The sequence below is a fragment of the Heterocephalus glaber genome, unplaced genomic scaffold (assembly GCF_053883595.1).
Source record: "Heterocephalus glaber isolate CG9 unplaced genomic scaffold, H.glaber_assembly_v1.0 deba00001561, whole genome shotgun sequence".
Taxonomy (NCBI): domain Eukaryota; kingdom Metazoa; phylum Chordata; class Mammalia; order Rodentia; family Bathyergidae; genus Heterocephalus; species Heterocephalus glaber.
In genome coordinates, this window is record NW_028258349.1 from 13,803,934 (window position 1) to 13,817,669 (window position 13,736).

At 54.6% G+C, this 13,736-nt stretch overlaps 1 protein-coding gene across 14 annotated transcripts in view; it reads left to right on the forward strand.

The window, feature by feature from the left end:
* Positions 1-11,493, forward strand: part of Sipa1l3 (signal induced proliferation associated 1 like 3) — a 227,914-nt gene extending 216,421 nt beyond the window's left edge. For 12 of the 14 annotated variants that reach the window (XM_087191195.1, XM_004859023.4, XM_004859026.4 and 9 more), the window contains 6 exons: positions 11-176; positions 1,097-1,358; positions 3,036-3,179; positions 6,085-6,220; positions 7,816-7,897; positions 9,351-11,493. In XM_087191195.1, coding sequence (XP_087047321.1) covers positions 11-176; positions 1,097-1,358; positions 3,036-3,179; positions 6,085-6,220; positions 7,816-7,897; positions 9,351-9,494 — 934 coding nt within the window. In that variant the 3' untranslated portion in view covers positions 9,495-11,493. The remainder of the gene's footprint in view (positions 1-10; positions 177-1,096; positions 1,359-3,035; positions 3,180-6,084; positions 6,221-7,815; positions 7,898-9,350) is intronic. The other 2 variants (XM_004859024.4, XM_087191199.1) reach the window with 1 other exon arrangement.
* The last annotated feature ends 2,243 nt before the right edge of the window (positions 11,494-13,736 follow it).

Consider the following 13,736-nt stretch of genomic DNA (forward strand, 5'->3'; position numbering starts at 1 on the left):
CTCATTCCAGGCAGGTGGATGCCAGCACAAAAAATGTCTTCGGGCAGCCGCGGTTGAGGGCGTCCTTGCGTGACCTGCGGTCCCCGAGGAAGAACTACAAGTCCACTATCGAGGATGACCTGAAGAAACTCATCATCATGGACAACCTGGGGCCAGAGCAGGAGAGGGACACAGGGGTGCGTGGCAGGCAGCTGAGGGCGGCAGGGTGGGGAGGAGGGCAGCACTCGGCGTGGTCACCCCAGCCTCCTGCGTGTCCACAGCTTCAGCATCTGCTGGCCCTGTCGGGGGTGTGAGGGCATCATGGGAGTCGGGGACAGGATCAGAGCCAGGTGTGTTGGTGCAGCCTGAGGTCCCAGCAGTGTGGGATAATACCTGGTACTGGTAAGAGAGAGATAGGATGTAAGCCAGCCCGGGCAAGCACAGGGAGCCCTAGGTTGCACATGCTTCTCCTGGAGCCCAGGGTGGAAACAGCTCCCATCACCCAGAGTAAGGACTGAGTAGAGCAGGCTCCCAGAGGACTTGGGCTCTTGCTCCCCAAGGACTGGGCAAGGCCAAAACACCAGTGCCTCGGTGCCTCTGCCCCTGCTTTCCTTCACCTCTTGTCCCCACTTGTCCTGGTTGGCCGTGCTGTCAGGCAGGTGGTCTCTGTGGGACCAAGGTGGCCCTAGTCTCCCCACTTTATGTCCCACCAGCCCAGGAGCCAGAGAAAGGGAGCATTTGGTATCCATGGTGCCCTCTGGAGTCCCAGCCTGGCTCTCAGGGTCCAACATGGCCCGCGTTACTTTCCCTAACCAGCCAGGCCTCGATCCGGGCCCTTCCCTGAAGCAGTGGCTGGGCTCAGCCTCCCAGCCATGGACCAGTCAGGGAGGGGAGCCCCAGGGAAAGCATGCTTTGATCAAAAAGCAGCAAAGTGGATTTAGCTTAGTGGCTCTGCCACCTGCCTCAAAAGCACAAGGTCCCGAGTTTGATCCCTGGTACCAAAAAAACAAAAAAGCAGAAAGGGAGATTGTGTGGGTAACAGCTTGGCATGAGGAATCCCCTAAGGACCAGTACCAGGGGCCAGCTGTGATACGCCCGTGTCCCCCTGTCTTGGCAGCAGTCCCCCCAGAAGAGCCTGCAGCGGACGCTGTCGGACGAGAGCCTGTGCAGCGGGCGCCGAGAACCAAGCTTTGCCAACCCTGCGAGCCTAGAGCCAGGGCTGCCCAGCGACGTGCTCTTCACCAGCACCTGCACCTTCCCCTCCAGCACGCTGCCTGCCCGGCGCCAGCACCAGCACTCCCTCGCGCCCAGCAGCAGCGGCCCCAGCACCAGCCCCAGCACCATCCCTGCCACTGGCAATGGCTTCCCGGAGAAGAAATGTGAGACTCTGGGGCTGGGACGAGAAGGGGTCACTCAGCATGGTGATCACCTGGAGGTCACCCTTATTGAGGTCATCTGAGGGAGGAAAGGGGGTGCACATGGGTTCAGTGGTGTCACCCAAGCACTAATGGATTGCTGGCCAAGCATCTGGGGTTTCCTGGGAGTCACCCAAGGCCAGGGCTTTGCATTAGCTCCTGCCCCCAACCTCCCTGTTCTACCCCAAGCAGTCTGCTCCGTGAATATTTACTGACCACTCTCCCAAATTTGCCACACTGAGCAGAGGTACAGTCGTGTGACTTATTCACCCCTTGGTTCATGGAGCCCATATTTCTGTAGCGTTCCCGTGAGTAGTGCGCTGTGCCCACCACCCCATCAAAAAGCCACCAGGCAGCTGGTGCTGGACAGTGTACGGTAGCAGCTACACATCTTCCTTTCTACAGTCGGCCCCATCTTGGGTTCCCGAGGATCCCTTAGGAGTCATGCTCCCCCACCCCATCATCCAGAGGCCAAGGGCCTGGCCACCTTCTGGCACCCTTCATTCCCCTGTTCAGCAAATGCTGAACCACACATCCGGGAGCCGGGGCCTGGCCTTGTGTCGCAGTCCCTCCACCACAGATGGAACCTCTCTGTGCTTCAGTTTCTTTGACAGCACAGTGTGGCTGGCAGAAGCACCCACCCTGCTTGGGTTCATGGAATGAAACTGAAATCTATGGGAAACAGTCTCTTGGGCCTTGATTTTCCTCCTCCCACTTCGGGATGGGGAGGATACCTCCCCTGGTCAGTGGCGAGCCAGTGAACTTCCCCATCTTGGAGCCAGCACACCTAGCTGTGCCCAGCCCACCACCTCCATGGCATCCTGGGCCCCGTTCTGTCTCACACCCTCGTCCACTCTTCACCATTGGCTCAAAGATCGAGAATCTGCCCACCAGTGCCCCCTACCACCCACCCGGTCCCACCCATTGTCTCTCTGGATCCTCTCAGGAGCCTCCTCACTGTCTCCCTGCACAAAGACACACACACAGCCTGAGGGAGGGAGCCTGGCTCTGGAATACCTGAGGCAGAACCTTACAGTGACACCATCATTCTTGGGAAAGGGACAAAGTCCTCAGCTGAGAGTGTGGTGGTACACACACGTCTGTGACTCGGGCACTGTGGGAGGCTAAAACAGGAAGATCCCAAGTTCAAGCCCAGCTTGGGCAACTTAGCTACTTAGTGAAACCCTGTCTCAAGATAAATAAAAAAGCTGGGGACATAGCTCAATGGGAAGGCCCTGGGCTCCACCCCCAGTACTATAAGAAAAAAAAAAAGGAAAGTCCTCATTACAGCCTACAAGGCCCCATAGGATCCAGCCCTGTCCCTTCTCTGATGTCACCTTCCACCACTACCCTCCTTGCTCACCCTGTCCGAACCGCGCAGCCTCCACAATGTTCCCTAAACCTACAGGGGTATCCCCGTCTCTGGGGTTTTGCACCAGTGGTTGCATCTCCCAACGGTGCTCTTCCCCAGACTCCCCTTGGCTCCCCGCCCTCAGACCTGTGTTCAGATCTAGGTCACCCCGAGAGGCCCCCACAGCACCCTGTGGAAAGGCACACCACACAGTGCCTGAGAAACGACACAGTGTCTGTTTGCGCATCTTCCCCACTTGTACTCGATGCTTCCTGTCTCCACTCCACCAGCCGCCATCTCAGCCTCAGAGCTCTCACTGGCTGACGGTCGGGACCGGGCCCTGAGGCGCCTCGACCCTGGGATGATGCCACTGCCTGACACGGCTGCCGGCCTTGAGTGGTCCAGCCTGGTAAATGCAGCCAAGGCCTACGAAGGTAGGAGCGAGAGCTTCCGCCCAGCCCCACCAGATCCTCACCCTCCTCTGTTCTAGAAACTTCAGTGGGGGGGCCTGTGGCTTTGCAGGGGGATGCAGCGGGCTCCAGAACCAGGGGAAGCAGGCATAACTCCTGCCCTGACATCTGCCCACTCTGAGACCATGAGCAAGGCACTTGTCTCCCTGGTTGCCAGCTACCGAACAGGGATAGTGACCATGCCAGGTGCCTGGTGTCCAGTGAAGATACATGGAGTACTGTGTGGGAAACATGGCAGGCACAGAGCAAGCCATCAATGGACTGCACCCTGTGTTCTTGTTACAGTGCAAATGCAATAAATAGTCCAAGCTGCGCTGGGATTTGGTTTGACAGCATGTGACAGAAAACCCAAATTAATGATAACTTAAATACAGAAGTGTTTATGAAAGTGAAGATTCCTAGGTGAACACTTTAGGACTGGTGGGCACTTCCACAAATTCAAGAGGGCCCAGTTCTCCAGGTCTATACCCTACCACTTGCAGGGAGCCAACATGCCTGCTGGAGCTCTGGCCATTGTGCCTCACTCCAGCCAGTAGGAGAAAGAAAGATGTACTCTGGGAAAGGAGAGGGAAGAAGGCCCGCAGGATCTCTGTCCTATGGGTACCTCAGAGCAGTGGGAAGTTTTGCTGTACAACCCAGGGCTCCTTATGATACGGGGTACAGCCAGGGGATGTGTCCCAGGAGGAATGGAGGGTGGGGTGCTGGGCAGCTGGGGCCTCACCTCTGTTTCCTCTGGGTCTCTTGCCATCCTGGGTCGCCTAGGATTCTGGGCCAGTAAGAAACGGTTAGGAAGAAGGCTGGGGTGTGGCTCGGTGGTAGAGTGCTGGCCTAGCATGCTCGAGGCCCTGGGTTCCATCCTCAGTACCGAGGGGAAGGAAGAAAAGTGCATGGGAGACCCCAGGCCTCTCCCTGGAGACCTAAGTGGCATCAAAGGCCCTGGTATTGTCTGGAAGGCAGGGCCACCCAGACCCCAGCCTATAGCCTCGGCCAGAGCCCCCATCCCTGTGTAGCTGCTCCCTGCCCCAGGGCACCCTGGGAAACATGAGCCACTTGTGAGGAAGTTTATAGGGAGCCTGGTAGGCTTGGGTGGGCTGATACTCCTCCCTGGCTGTGTCATAGTCCCCTAGGGAGCTTTTTCCTAGGTAAACCGTATAAGGCTGAAGGGAGGGGGCAGTGTGGCAGAAAGGCCTAGAAGGAAGCACAGGACGCTCTGTTGGCACCTGCTTCTCAGGGAGCAGGACAGGGGCCTGTGGAGGAGTGGGAGGCAGGTGACTTCCACTTATCACACATGCAGCGTTTGCTTTTATAATGAAGATACATTGGCAGGGCCGGGGATTTAGCTCAGTGGTTTCGCTGCCTGCTGTGCAAGCACAAGGACCCGAGTTCAATCCCCGGTACCAAAATAAAAAAAAAGATACATTGGCATTTCCTGTGCAGTTCCAAAAAAATGGAAAAGACTAAAGGAATTCTTCAGTTGTTAATTCGTTTAGTTTTTGCTTGTTCTTTTTGTTTTTTTGGTTTTTCTTCCAGGGCTGGGGGATGGAACCCAAGGTAGGTCTCGTGCTTGCTAGACTAGTGCCCTCTCACTGAGCTGCAACCCCAGCCCTAACACTAACACACACACACACCACCACCACCACCACCGCCACCACCGCCGCCGCCGCCGCGCCACCCACCCACCACTCCAGGTACTGGGGATTGAACTCAAGACCTTATGCTTGCCAGGCCGGCACGCCACCACTGAACTACATCCCCGGCCCTCCAGCCCTAGTTTTTAATTCTTTTAAATAACCAAATAAACAGGTAGGCATAGCTGTGCATGCCTATAATACCAGCCTTCCAGGAGGTTGAGGCAGGAGGATCACAAGTTCAAGCCCAGCCAGGCAACAATAGCAACTTAATGAGCCCCTATCTTTAAATAAATAAATAAAAGGACTAGGGATATAGCTCAGTGGAGCAGTGCTGGGTTCCATCCTTGATGCCACCAAAAAAAGTCACCATGAGGGGAAGCTAGTGAAGGGGTTCTCTGCACTATGTTTGCCACCCTGTGTATCTCTAAAAGTATTGCAAAATACGAAATTTTTTAAAGTGAGAAAGGGTAGTAGAAATGAGGGTTACATTGGGATAATAGCTAAATCTTGGAAGACCTACATGTCTATGCACAGATGAATGAATGAAGAAAATGTGGTGTTGGGCCAGGGATTTAGCTCAGTGCTTCACAAGCACAAGGTCCCGAGTTTGATCCCCAGTACCAAAAAACGAAAAAAGAAAATGTAATGTTCATACACTCTGGAATACTGCTCCCCCATGAAGAAGGATCAACTTGAGTCATTTGTGGGAAAATGGATATTCCTTGCAACCATAATGTTAAGTGAAAGAAATCAAAGATATGAACTTAAATTTATCACATGGTTTCTCTTATATGAGAAACCCAAAATGTAAATAAACAGCAAAATAGAAGATTGGTAGCAGGAAGTAGGGAGAGAGATTTTGTTCAGTGGGAAGGAGATCAAGAGCTAGAGGGAGGGGGAGAGGAAGAAAGGGGCTGAGAAGAAGATTTTGAGATGTGTCATGTACATGTACCCACTCCTCACAAGGGATGTGAACATGCACCGGAGACATGTATAGTACAGGACTGATAAAAAAATAGGAATAAAGGAAAAACAAGATTTGCACAGCTGTGGGGTATGACTCAGTGTACTTTGCCCCATGTACACAATGGGTTCCATCCCTGGCACTGCAAAATACAGCAAAGAAAATGCAGGTTCGGTGGGAGAGGTTTGCAGGCAGCCAGCTGGGCAGAAGCCAGGAGCCCTGCCTGGCTCACGTGTAAGACTCAGCCCCTCTCCCCTCCCTCTCTCCCTGGCAGTGCAAAGAGCCGTCTCGCTCTTCTCTCTCAACGACCCCGCCCTGAGCCCGGACATCCCACCTGCACACAGTCCTGTCCACAGCCACCTGAGCCTGGAGCGAGGGCCCCCAACCCCAAGGACCACCCCTACCATGAGGTGAGGCTTCCCGGGGGCAGCCAGGAGCCCAGCACCCCAGGTCCCCACAGGCAGCCAGTCTGCAGGGGAGGGGGTAGTTGTTACAAGTCGCCACCACTCCCTAGGCAGGAGCTCCTCTTGCCTACCAGGCTGCTGGTCCCCACAGTGACCTGGACAGTCTTCTAGTCCACTGGTGAACATGGTTTAATCCCACAGTTGTTCCACTTCCAACCTTGAAAAATGCTAAGCCTCATCCTCCGCCTCCTACTCCCTGCATCCATCCTGCCTGTCTGCTCCTTGGTTTCCCCCACTGCAGGTCCCCGAGGATGCAGACTGGGCCCTCACACCTCCTTTCATGTTTTCCCTGCCAGGGCTTGGGCCCAGCCATCTGGGACCCCGAGGTGACTGAGGGCAGGGAGACAGGTGTCTCACTTTGTTACCTCACACGTGTGGCTCCTCACATTGAGAGCAAGGCATTTGGCTGTGCTAGGCCTGGAGAAAGTGAAATGGAGAAGAGGCAGAGAGGGTGGAAAGGGCCATGTGCTGCCTGTGTGTAGGCTTCAGCAGTGCGCCTGTGCCTCGAGGTTCGGGGCCCGTGCCCACCTCCGGGGTGCTCTGTGGGCTCTGTGGATGGGAAGGCCTCTTGCTATTCTGTGCTCCATGCTGCCTTGGCACCTGACCAGAGCATGGCCTGTGGGCTTCCACCTCTCACACACCAGTGCACGTAGCTTGGAGGAGGCCACACGTGGTCCTGGGTTCACTCCTGGGTTCCCTTTGCCCCCAAGCTGGTGACCTCCTGTCTGCCTCCCACCTCACACGGCAGCTGCTGATTCAGGACCAGAGAGGGAGGAAAGAGGAAGAGAGACAGGATGGCCCAGGTGCTCACCTGCTGCACCCTTCCAGCAGCCACAGAACATGAGAGCCTGCAGCACCCTGTGGCGCCATCTTCAGAGCCTACTCCAAGCAGGGCCCCTTCTTCCCTGCAGCACCAGGGGGCCTCACCCCAGGAGAATCTGCACAGAGGGTCCTGGTAGTGGGTCCTGAGTTCAAATCCAGAGCCAGTACTCAAGTGGACAGTGTGCCCTCCCGAAGCCTGGGAAGCTCCCTCCTCTGTCTGGCTGCAAAGTGGCAACTTAGAGGCTGCAGAGGGCTGACCATGCCTGGAGCTGGGTGACTTGGGGCTTGGCCTCAGGAGGGCACTCAGTAGTCGGGCAGGGTGTCACCATCATCATCAATACTGCCACTAGTCCTGTCCATGGGGTCCCTTTGTCCACTTACATGCCCCCTGCACCTGGAACGGTGCCTGCCCTGCAGCTCAGGAGACATCAGGCAGCAGGTTGTAGCCATGGACACAAACGGGGTTCCCCCTAAAGTCACACTCAGCCCACCTCGGGGGGCCAGTTGCACTCTCAGGGGCCACCTGGGCCTTCCTCAGGCCCAGCGCTCCATGACCCATCCTCATCTGAGGAGGCGCCTGGGGTAGGGAGGGCAGGACCAGTGGAGGGCCAGCTTCTGGGAGAGGACTTGCCAGAGCCCTGCATCTTTCCCAGCTGTGGCTGAGAACCTCCTCAGGAGCTGGTGGGCCTTGGACCTCACCCTGTCCCCTGTCTTCCCAGTGAGGAGCCACCCCTGGACCTGACGGGCAAGGTGTACCAGCTGGAGGTAATGCTCAAGCAGCTGCACACGGACCTGCAGAAGGTAAGGCCTAGCTCGAGCCTCCCGCCCCACCCTCCCCTGCTACTCTGGAAGGGGGCTCATGAGTAAGGAGTAAAAGCAATACTATACTGAGTGGGGCATGGGTGTGCACACCTGTAATCCCAGCACTCAGAAGGCTGAGGCAGGAGGGTCACAAATTCAAGACCAGCCTGGGCAATTTATCCAGACCCTGTATCAAATTTTAAAAGCTGGGAATGTAGCTCAGTGCGGAAAGTCCTGGGTTTAATCCCACGTATTATAAAAACCTTGTCTGGGTGTGGTTGAACATGCCTAATAATCCCAGCACTGGGGAGGCTGAGGCAGGAGGTTCACTGCACTTTCAAGGCCAGCCTGAAATAATACAGTGAGACCTTGTCTCAAAAAAGTTAAAAAATTACAAGCCAGGTGTGGTGGTGCATGCCTGTAATCCCAGCACTCAGGAGCCTGAAGCAGGAGCATCGCTGTGAGTTTGAGGCCAGACTGGGTACATACTGAGTTCAAGCCAGTCTGAACTACAAAGCAAGACCTTGTCTCAAAAACAAAACATAAAAATTGTACATCTTGTTGACCCAGCACTTCCACCTCAGGGAATGTGTCCATGAGAACTCCCCATGCAGGTACAAAGAGATCCAGGAGCAAGGATGTTCCTTGCTGCACGGTTGGCAATGAAGCAGGAGCCAGATGGCTGTCTGTCAACAGCAGAATGGCGTTGTAAATTACAGGACACCACGCAGCAGTACTCTGCAGCCAATTAAAATAAAAACCTATCTACTGACTAACATGCAAGGGAAGGCCAGTAACTTAAGTCAAAGCCAAAGCAAGCTGCAGAACTGTTTCCTAGAACGTAGTTGTGCTTTGTAAAAAGATTAACAGTCATGGGTGGAGAAGGACATGTAGAAGGGGACACTCCAAATAGATCGCACTGCTTGTCTCCAGGGTATAAAGGAATAAGGAGAAACAAGGTTGGAGGAGACCTGTGCTGCTTGTTTATCTTCCTTGGGGTAAAAGGCAGGAACATGCGAAAGTGCTGTGTAAGTCCCCAAGCACAGGACTCAGAGGGTCCAGGTGGGCCCTCCACTGCCTAAAGCACTGTGACTGTGACCTAGGGTGTTATGTCACTCAGAAGGGGAGGGGCGTCTCTTAAGCAGTGGTGGCACCTGCTCAGTGAGCCTTGTGGTGTGAGGGTTGGTTTCGTCCAGCAGGAGAAAGAGGGTAATGATGTCCCCAAGTTGGGAGTGGCTGTGGGGTGCCATGAGGTAACACTTGTCATATCTGCCAAGCAATTCAACCATGACAGCTTGGATTCTAAGACCTTTACATACGCGAGCTCCAGGACCCCTTGGAACCAGCCCTGCCAGAGATGAGCAACTTGGCCATGGCCACTCAGCTGTGGAAACAGGTTGGGGCTCACAGGATCAGGAGCAGCCCTGCCTGACACCCTCCCCCACCCCCACAGGAGAAGCAGGACAAGGTGGTACTGCAGTCAGAGGTCGCCAGCCTGCGGCAGAACAACCAGCGGCTGCAGGAGGAGTCCCAGGCTGCCAGTGAGCAGCTGCGCAAGTTCGCCGAGCTCTTTAGCAGGGAGAAGAAGGAACTCTGAGGGGGAGCCCCCGGCTGTGGGCCCCTGGCCTCCCTCTCCTCTGTGGGCTCCTGGTCACAGTGCCCCACAGCCCTCTGCATGGATGGAACTCTGTTGGCAGTGCAGTCGCAGCCCAAGGGCCTGTGAGCCCATCCTCAGCAGCACCTGAGCTACCTACCTGGGGTCCCTGGGGACACATAGCCGCCTTCTAGGACCCAGCCACCCAGAGCTGTGGGAAGACAGAGGAGGCATGGGAGTCTGTGTTCAAACCCTACAGCTCCCGGAGTCCACAGTTGTGTTGCTTCCGCATGAATGACAGGTCTGGCTTCGGGCCAAGCCCCTGCATGAAAAGACAGCGCAAAATGAGCCCTTTCCTCCCCAAATCCCAGAGAGGCAGGGGCCCCACAGGGCCACAGACCAGGGCTTCTTGGTCCCCAGTGTGCTAGCTTGGAAAGCATGGACATTGTCCTCTCCTCAGCCCCTTCTTCCACAATGCAAACAGGAGCACTTTCATAGAGTTTAAATTATTTTCTTGGGGACCCCAGTATGGAGAGAAGAAACCGCAGCAACCAGAGTCCACTGCTTTGAGAAACTCTGTTTGTACAATCGGGACCATTTATACGATCTTTTTCTATCAGCTCCTCTCCTGCCAGAGACCACAGCGCCTGGGCTTGGGGCCCATAGGCCCCTCCACCTTTGAGCTACTGACCTGGCCAGCCTGACCCTCCGGCTCCTCCTCTTCCTCCCCGCACCCCCAGCTTGACCAAGCCCTGACCAGCAGCTTGGCCTCCTCTGGGCTCCAGAAGGCGCTCCAGGAGCCTCGGGACAGGGCTGGAGAAAAACAGCCTTCATTTCCTGTCTGCTTTTGTTTTCCTTTGCAAGGCTCCCTGCCTATCTCGAAGGCCCCAGGGAGAGCAGCCCCCAGACACGCTCACTGTGCTCCCCGGGGAGCACTCGAAGTGCGAACCCCGGAGATGCTGTTCTCTAAAGGCAATAAGGGGCAGCTCGCCAGGCAGCCAGGCCGGTGTGGTACTACGCTGCTCACCCAGGAAACACAAGTTCCCTTTTTCTCCTTTAAAAACAAACAAACAAAAAAAAAATATATATATATTTATTTTTTCAAGTAGAGTTGCGCCAGAACAAGTCTGGATGGCACAGTCTGTGGATTCCCTTCACCTCAGCTAAGGATTGAGGCGTGTCCCTCACGGGCTTGGAGGCAGTGGGAGGTCCAGAGGGACAGGTCGGTGGGCGAGCAGGTAGCGTCCCTTTCTGGGAAGCACCAGGCAGGGAGGAGTTGGCAGCAGCTTGGGGCTGAGGGCCAGCGCCAGCTGGCCTGGCCCCTGGCCAGAGACCTCACTGCCTTCTCTTTGGGGCTGGAAACCTCAGGGGAGCAGGCTCTGGGACTGCAGGAGGCAAAGGCACTCAGGGAAGTGCCAGGCCCAAGGGGCAGGGCCAGAAAAGAGGACACCGGTCTGGCTCCCTATGATCCACCTCTGGCCCCAAAGCCCACCCCAGAGGAAAACCTCGGCCCTGCAGTCTCCTCCTTGCACCAGAGCAGTCGGCCCTGCCCTACAGCTGTCCTCAGCCCTGGCCAACTACTGTGATGTCTTCTCCCTCCCCAGCCCCTGTTCTTGGGGCTTCTCCAGTAACCCCGTCCTCACCCCTTTCCTCAGACCCCTACCTGGTAACCTGGAGTCTTTTTTTCTTTTTTTTTTAGTTGTCTCATATCTTCAGATCATTTGAATCATTACGGGGACCTAATCGTGTATATTGACAAGTGTAAATTATGATTTTGGGGGTTTATTTTCTGTTGTTTTTTAAGAATTTCTGCAAAACAAATCTATTTAATTTGAGGTTGGTATTCTATCTGATGGCTGGAGAAAGCAGGCTTTTTTGATATGTTGATTTGGTTTTTGGGGATTTTTTTATTCTTCATGGTCTTTTTTTCCTATCCATCCCTGTCTTGAGATTTTCTGGCATGTTTCTGGAGGTTTCAAAGGAAATAAATGTTTCATAGAAACAGCTTGTGTATTCACTAGCAAGGCAGCTACCTGAAGTTGGCACCTTCCTCTTGTCTGCTGTCCCAAACACCCATCACCACCCCTGCACACACCACATACTTCCCTAAGAACCAGGGGCCAGGGCTGGGGATTTAGCTCAGTGGTGCCACCTCACAAGCACAAGGTTCCTGAGTTTGATCCCCGGTACCACAAAAAAAAAAAAACGGGACAGCCACAGCCACACCTTGCCTGCCTTTAATCCCAGCTACTCAGGAGTCTGAGACAAGAAGATTGCATGTTTGAGGCAACTTAGACCCTGTCTCAAAAAGAAGAACGAGAACTAGAAGACAGCAGCCTTGAAATTTTTTCTTGGAACTCAAACAATAGAAATCCAACCCTCACAATGTGAAATGTCCTTAAATTAAAAAAAAAAAATTGTATCTCAGAAGTTGTATGCTAAAGGCCTAAAAGCCAAATCCACCCACCCCACGGAGGGGTGCTAGATTTAGAAAAAGTGCTTACTTTTCTTTTGTTTTTTGTTTGAGATAGGATCTTGCCCTTTAGTTCAGGCTGGCCTCAAACTCATACCAATCCTTCTGCCTCAGCCTCCTGAGTGCTGGGATTACAGGCATGCTACCATGCCCAGCTGAGTGGCCAACTTTTAAAGCTCAGGGTTTGTGACATACCATAAAGAAGGCCAAATTTAGTTGGGCGTGGTGGTGCATACCTGTACTGCCAGCACTAAGAAGGCTGAGGCAAGAGGATCTTAATTTTGAGGCCAGCCTGGACTACAAAGACCCTGTCTCAAAAACAAAAAAGCCAAGTGTGGTGGTGCACCTGTAATCCTACCATCGAGAAGACTGAGGCAGGATTGCCAGGAGTTCAAGGCCCCCCTGGGTTACATAGTTTAAGGCCAACCTGAACAATGTAGGGAGACTGTCTCAAAAAAAAACAAAAAAAAAAGGCAGATTTCTAGCCTGGTAGCTCTGATCTCTTCTGACAGACTCACAAGTCAGGGCTCCTGGCTTCTGGGGCAGATCACAGGCCCAGCTTATCCTGCATCTTCTGCCCTGGACACAGATTTGTCCCTTCTCCTTCAGTCTGTCCCAGTGGACTGGACCTTCCTCTGCCAGTTATCAAGTAGGCGGCTTGGGGGTTCCACAGCTACCTCCAGACCAAAGGGGACACAGCACAGCATACCCTCACTCCCTCACGCAGAATGGTCACAAAGACACTGACAGCCTGTGGCCTCAGCCAGGGTCCGGCCTTCCTCTGAGGCCCTCCATTTGGAGAGGCAGCTTTTGCTCATGTCCGGTCTGCTACTTGAGCATTTATTAGCAGGTGGGTCCAGAGGCAGTCAGGAAACTGATTTTTTTTTTTTTTTTTTTTTTGGCACCAGAGATCAAACTCGGGACCTTGCTCTTTCGAGGCAGGGGCTGGAACCACTGAGCTAAATCCCTGGCCCCTGATTTCTGATTCTAAGAATTCCATTTGAGGGTCCCAGGCCCAGACCCTTAGGGAAAGGCTTGATCTGACTGCATGGGTCTCATCGGCCTCTGGACAGGCTGTCCGTGGTGGATCTTTCCACCCTTCCTCACCCATTCACCTGTCACTGCTCTCCCTCCTCTGAGCCCAAACCCCATGCTTCTGACTCACACCTTTCCCCCTCATACTGTCTTGTGCCAAAGGCACGGGGACTGTGTCCAGAGGAGGAGCGCCGGAGCCCTCTAGAGAACAGCAGTCTCCTTTCCTCCTCCCTCCCAGATGCCCTGACCTCAGTCCCCAGGCTGCTGCCCTCCCCCACCGGCCGGGGCTGGAGACCTGGAACACTGTGCTCATACCCTCCCCTGGTGCTGGAGGCACACCAGCGCCCTCCACACCCACCACACACAGGCCCTCCTGGCCCTTCCCCATCTTGCCCCAGTTTCTCTGGCGTTTTGGGCCCTCCCCTACCACTCCTCAGGCTCTCTCCTCACCCAGGGTTTGGTGGCCTCCACCCTTTGGCCCTCTCCAGGTTTTTCTGTTGTGCCCCTAAATTCTGTGGTCTTTTGTCCCAGGGCTCTGCCTGTCCTGGAACCCTAACAATCTTCTCTGAGGGCCTCCCTTCTTACTTTGTTGCGCATTTGTTTCCTGGTGCTCTGGCTCTCCCGCTCTCCCTCTGCTGATCCTTCCCCCACCTCACACTTCTCCCAACTAGTGTGGACTCTGTCCCTCCCCAGCATGGGACTGGTTTTTATTACTGTTACTTCCTCTCCCACTAAGT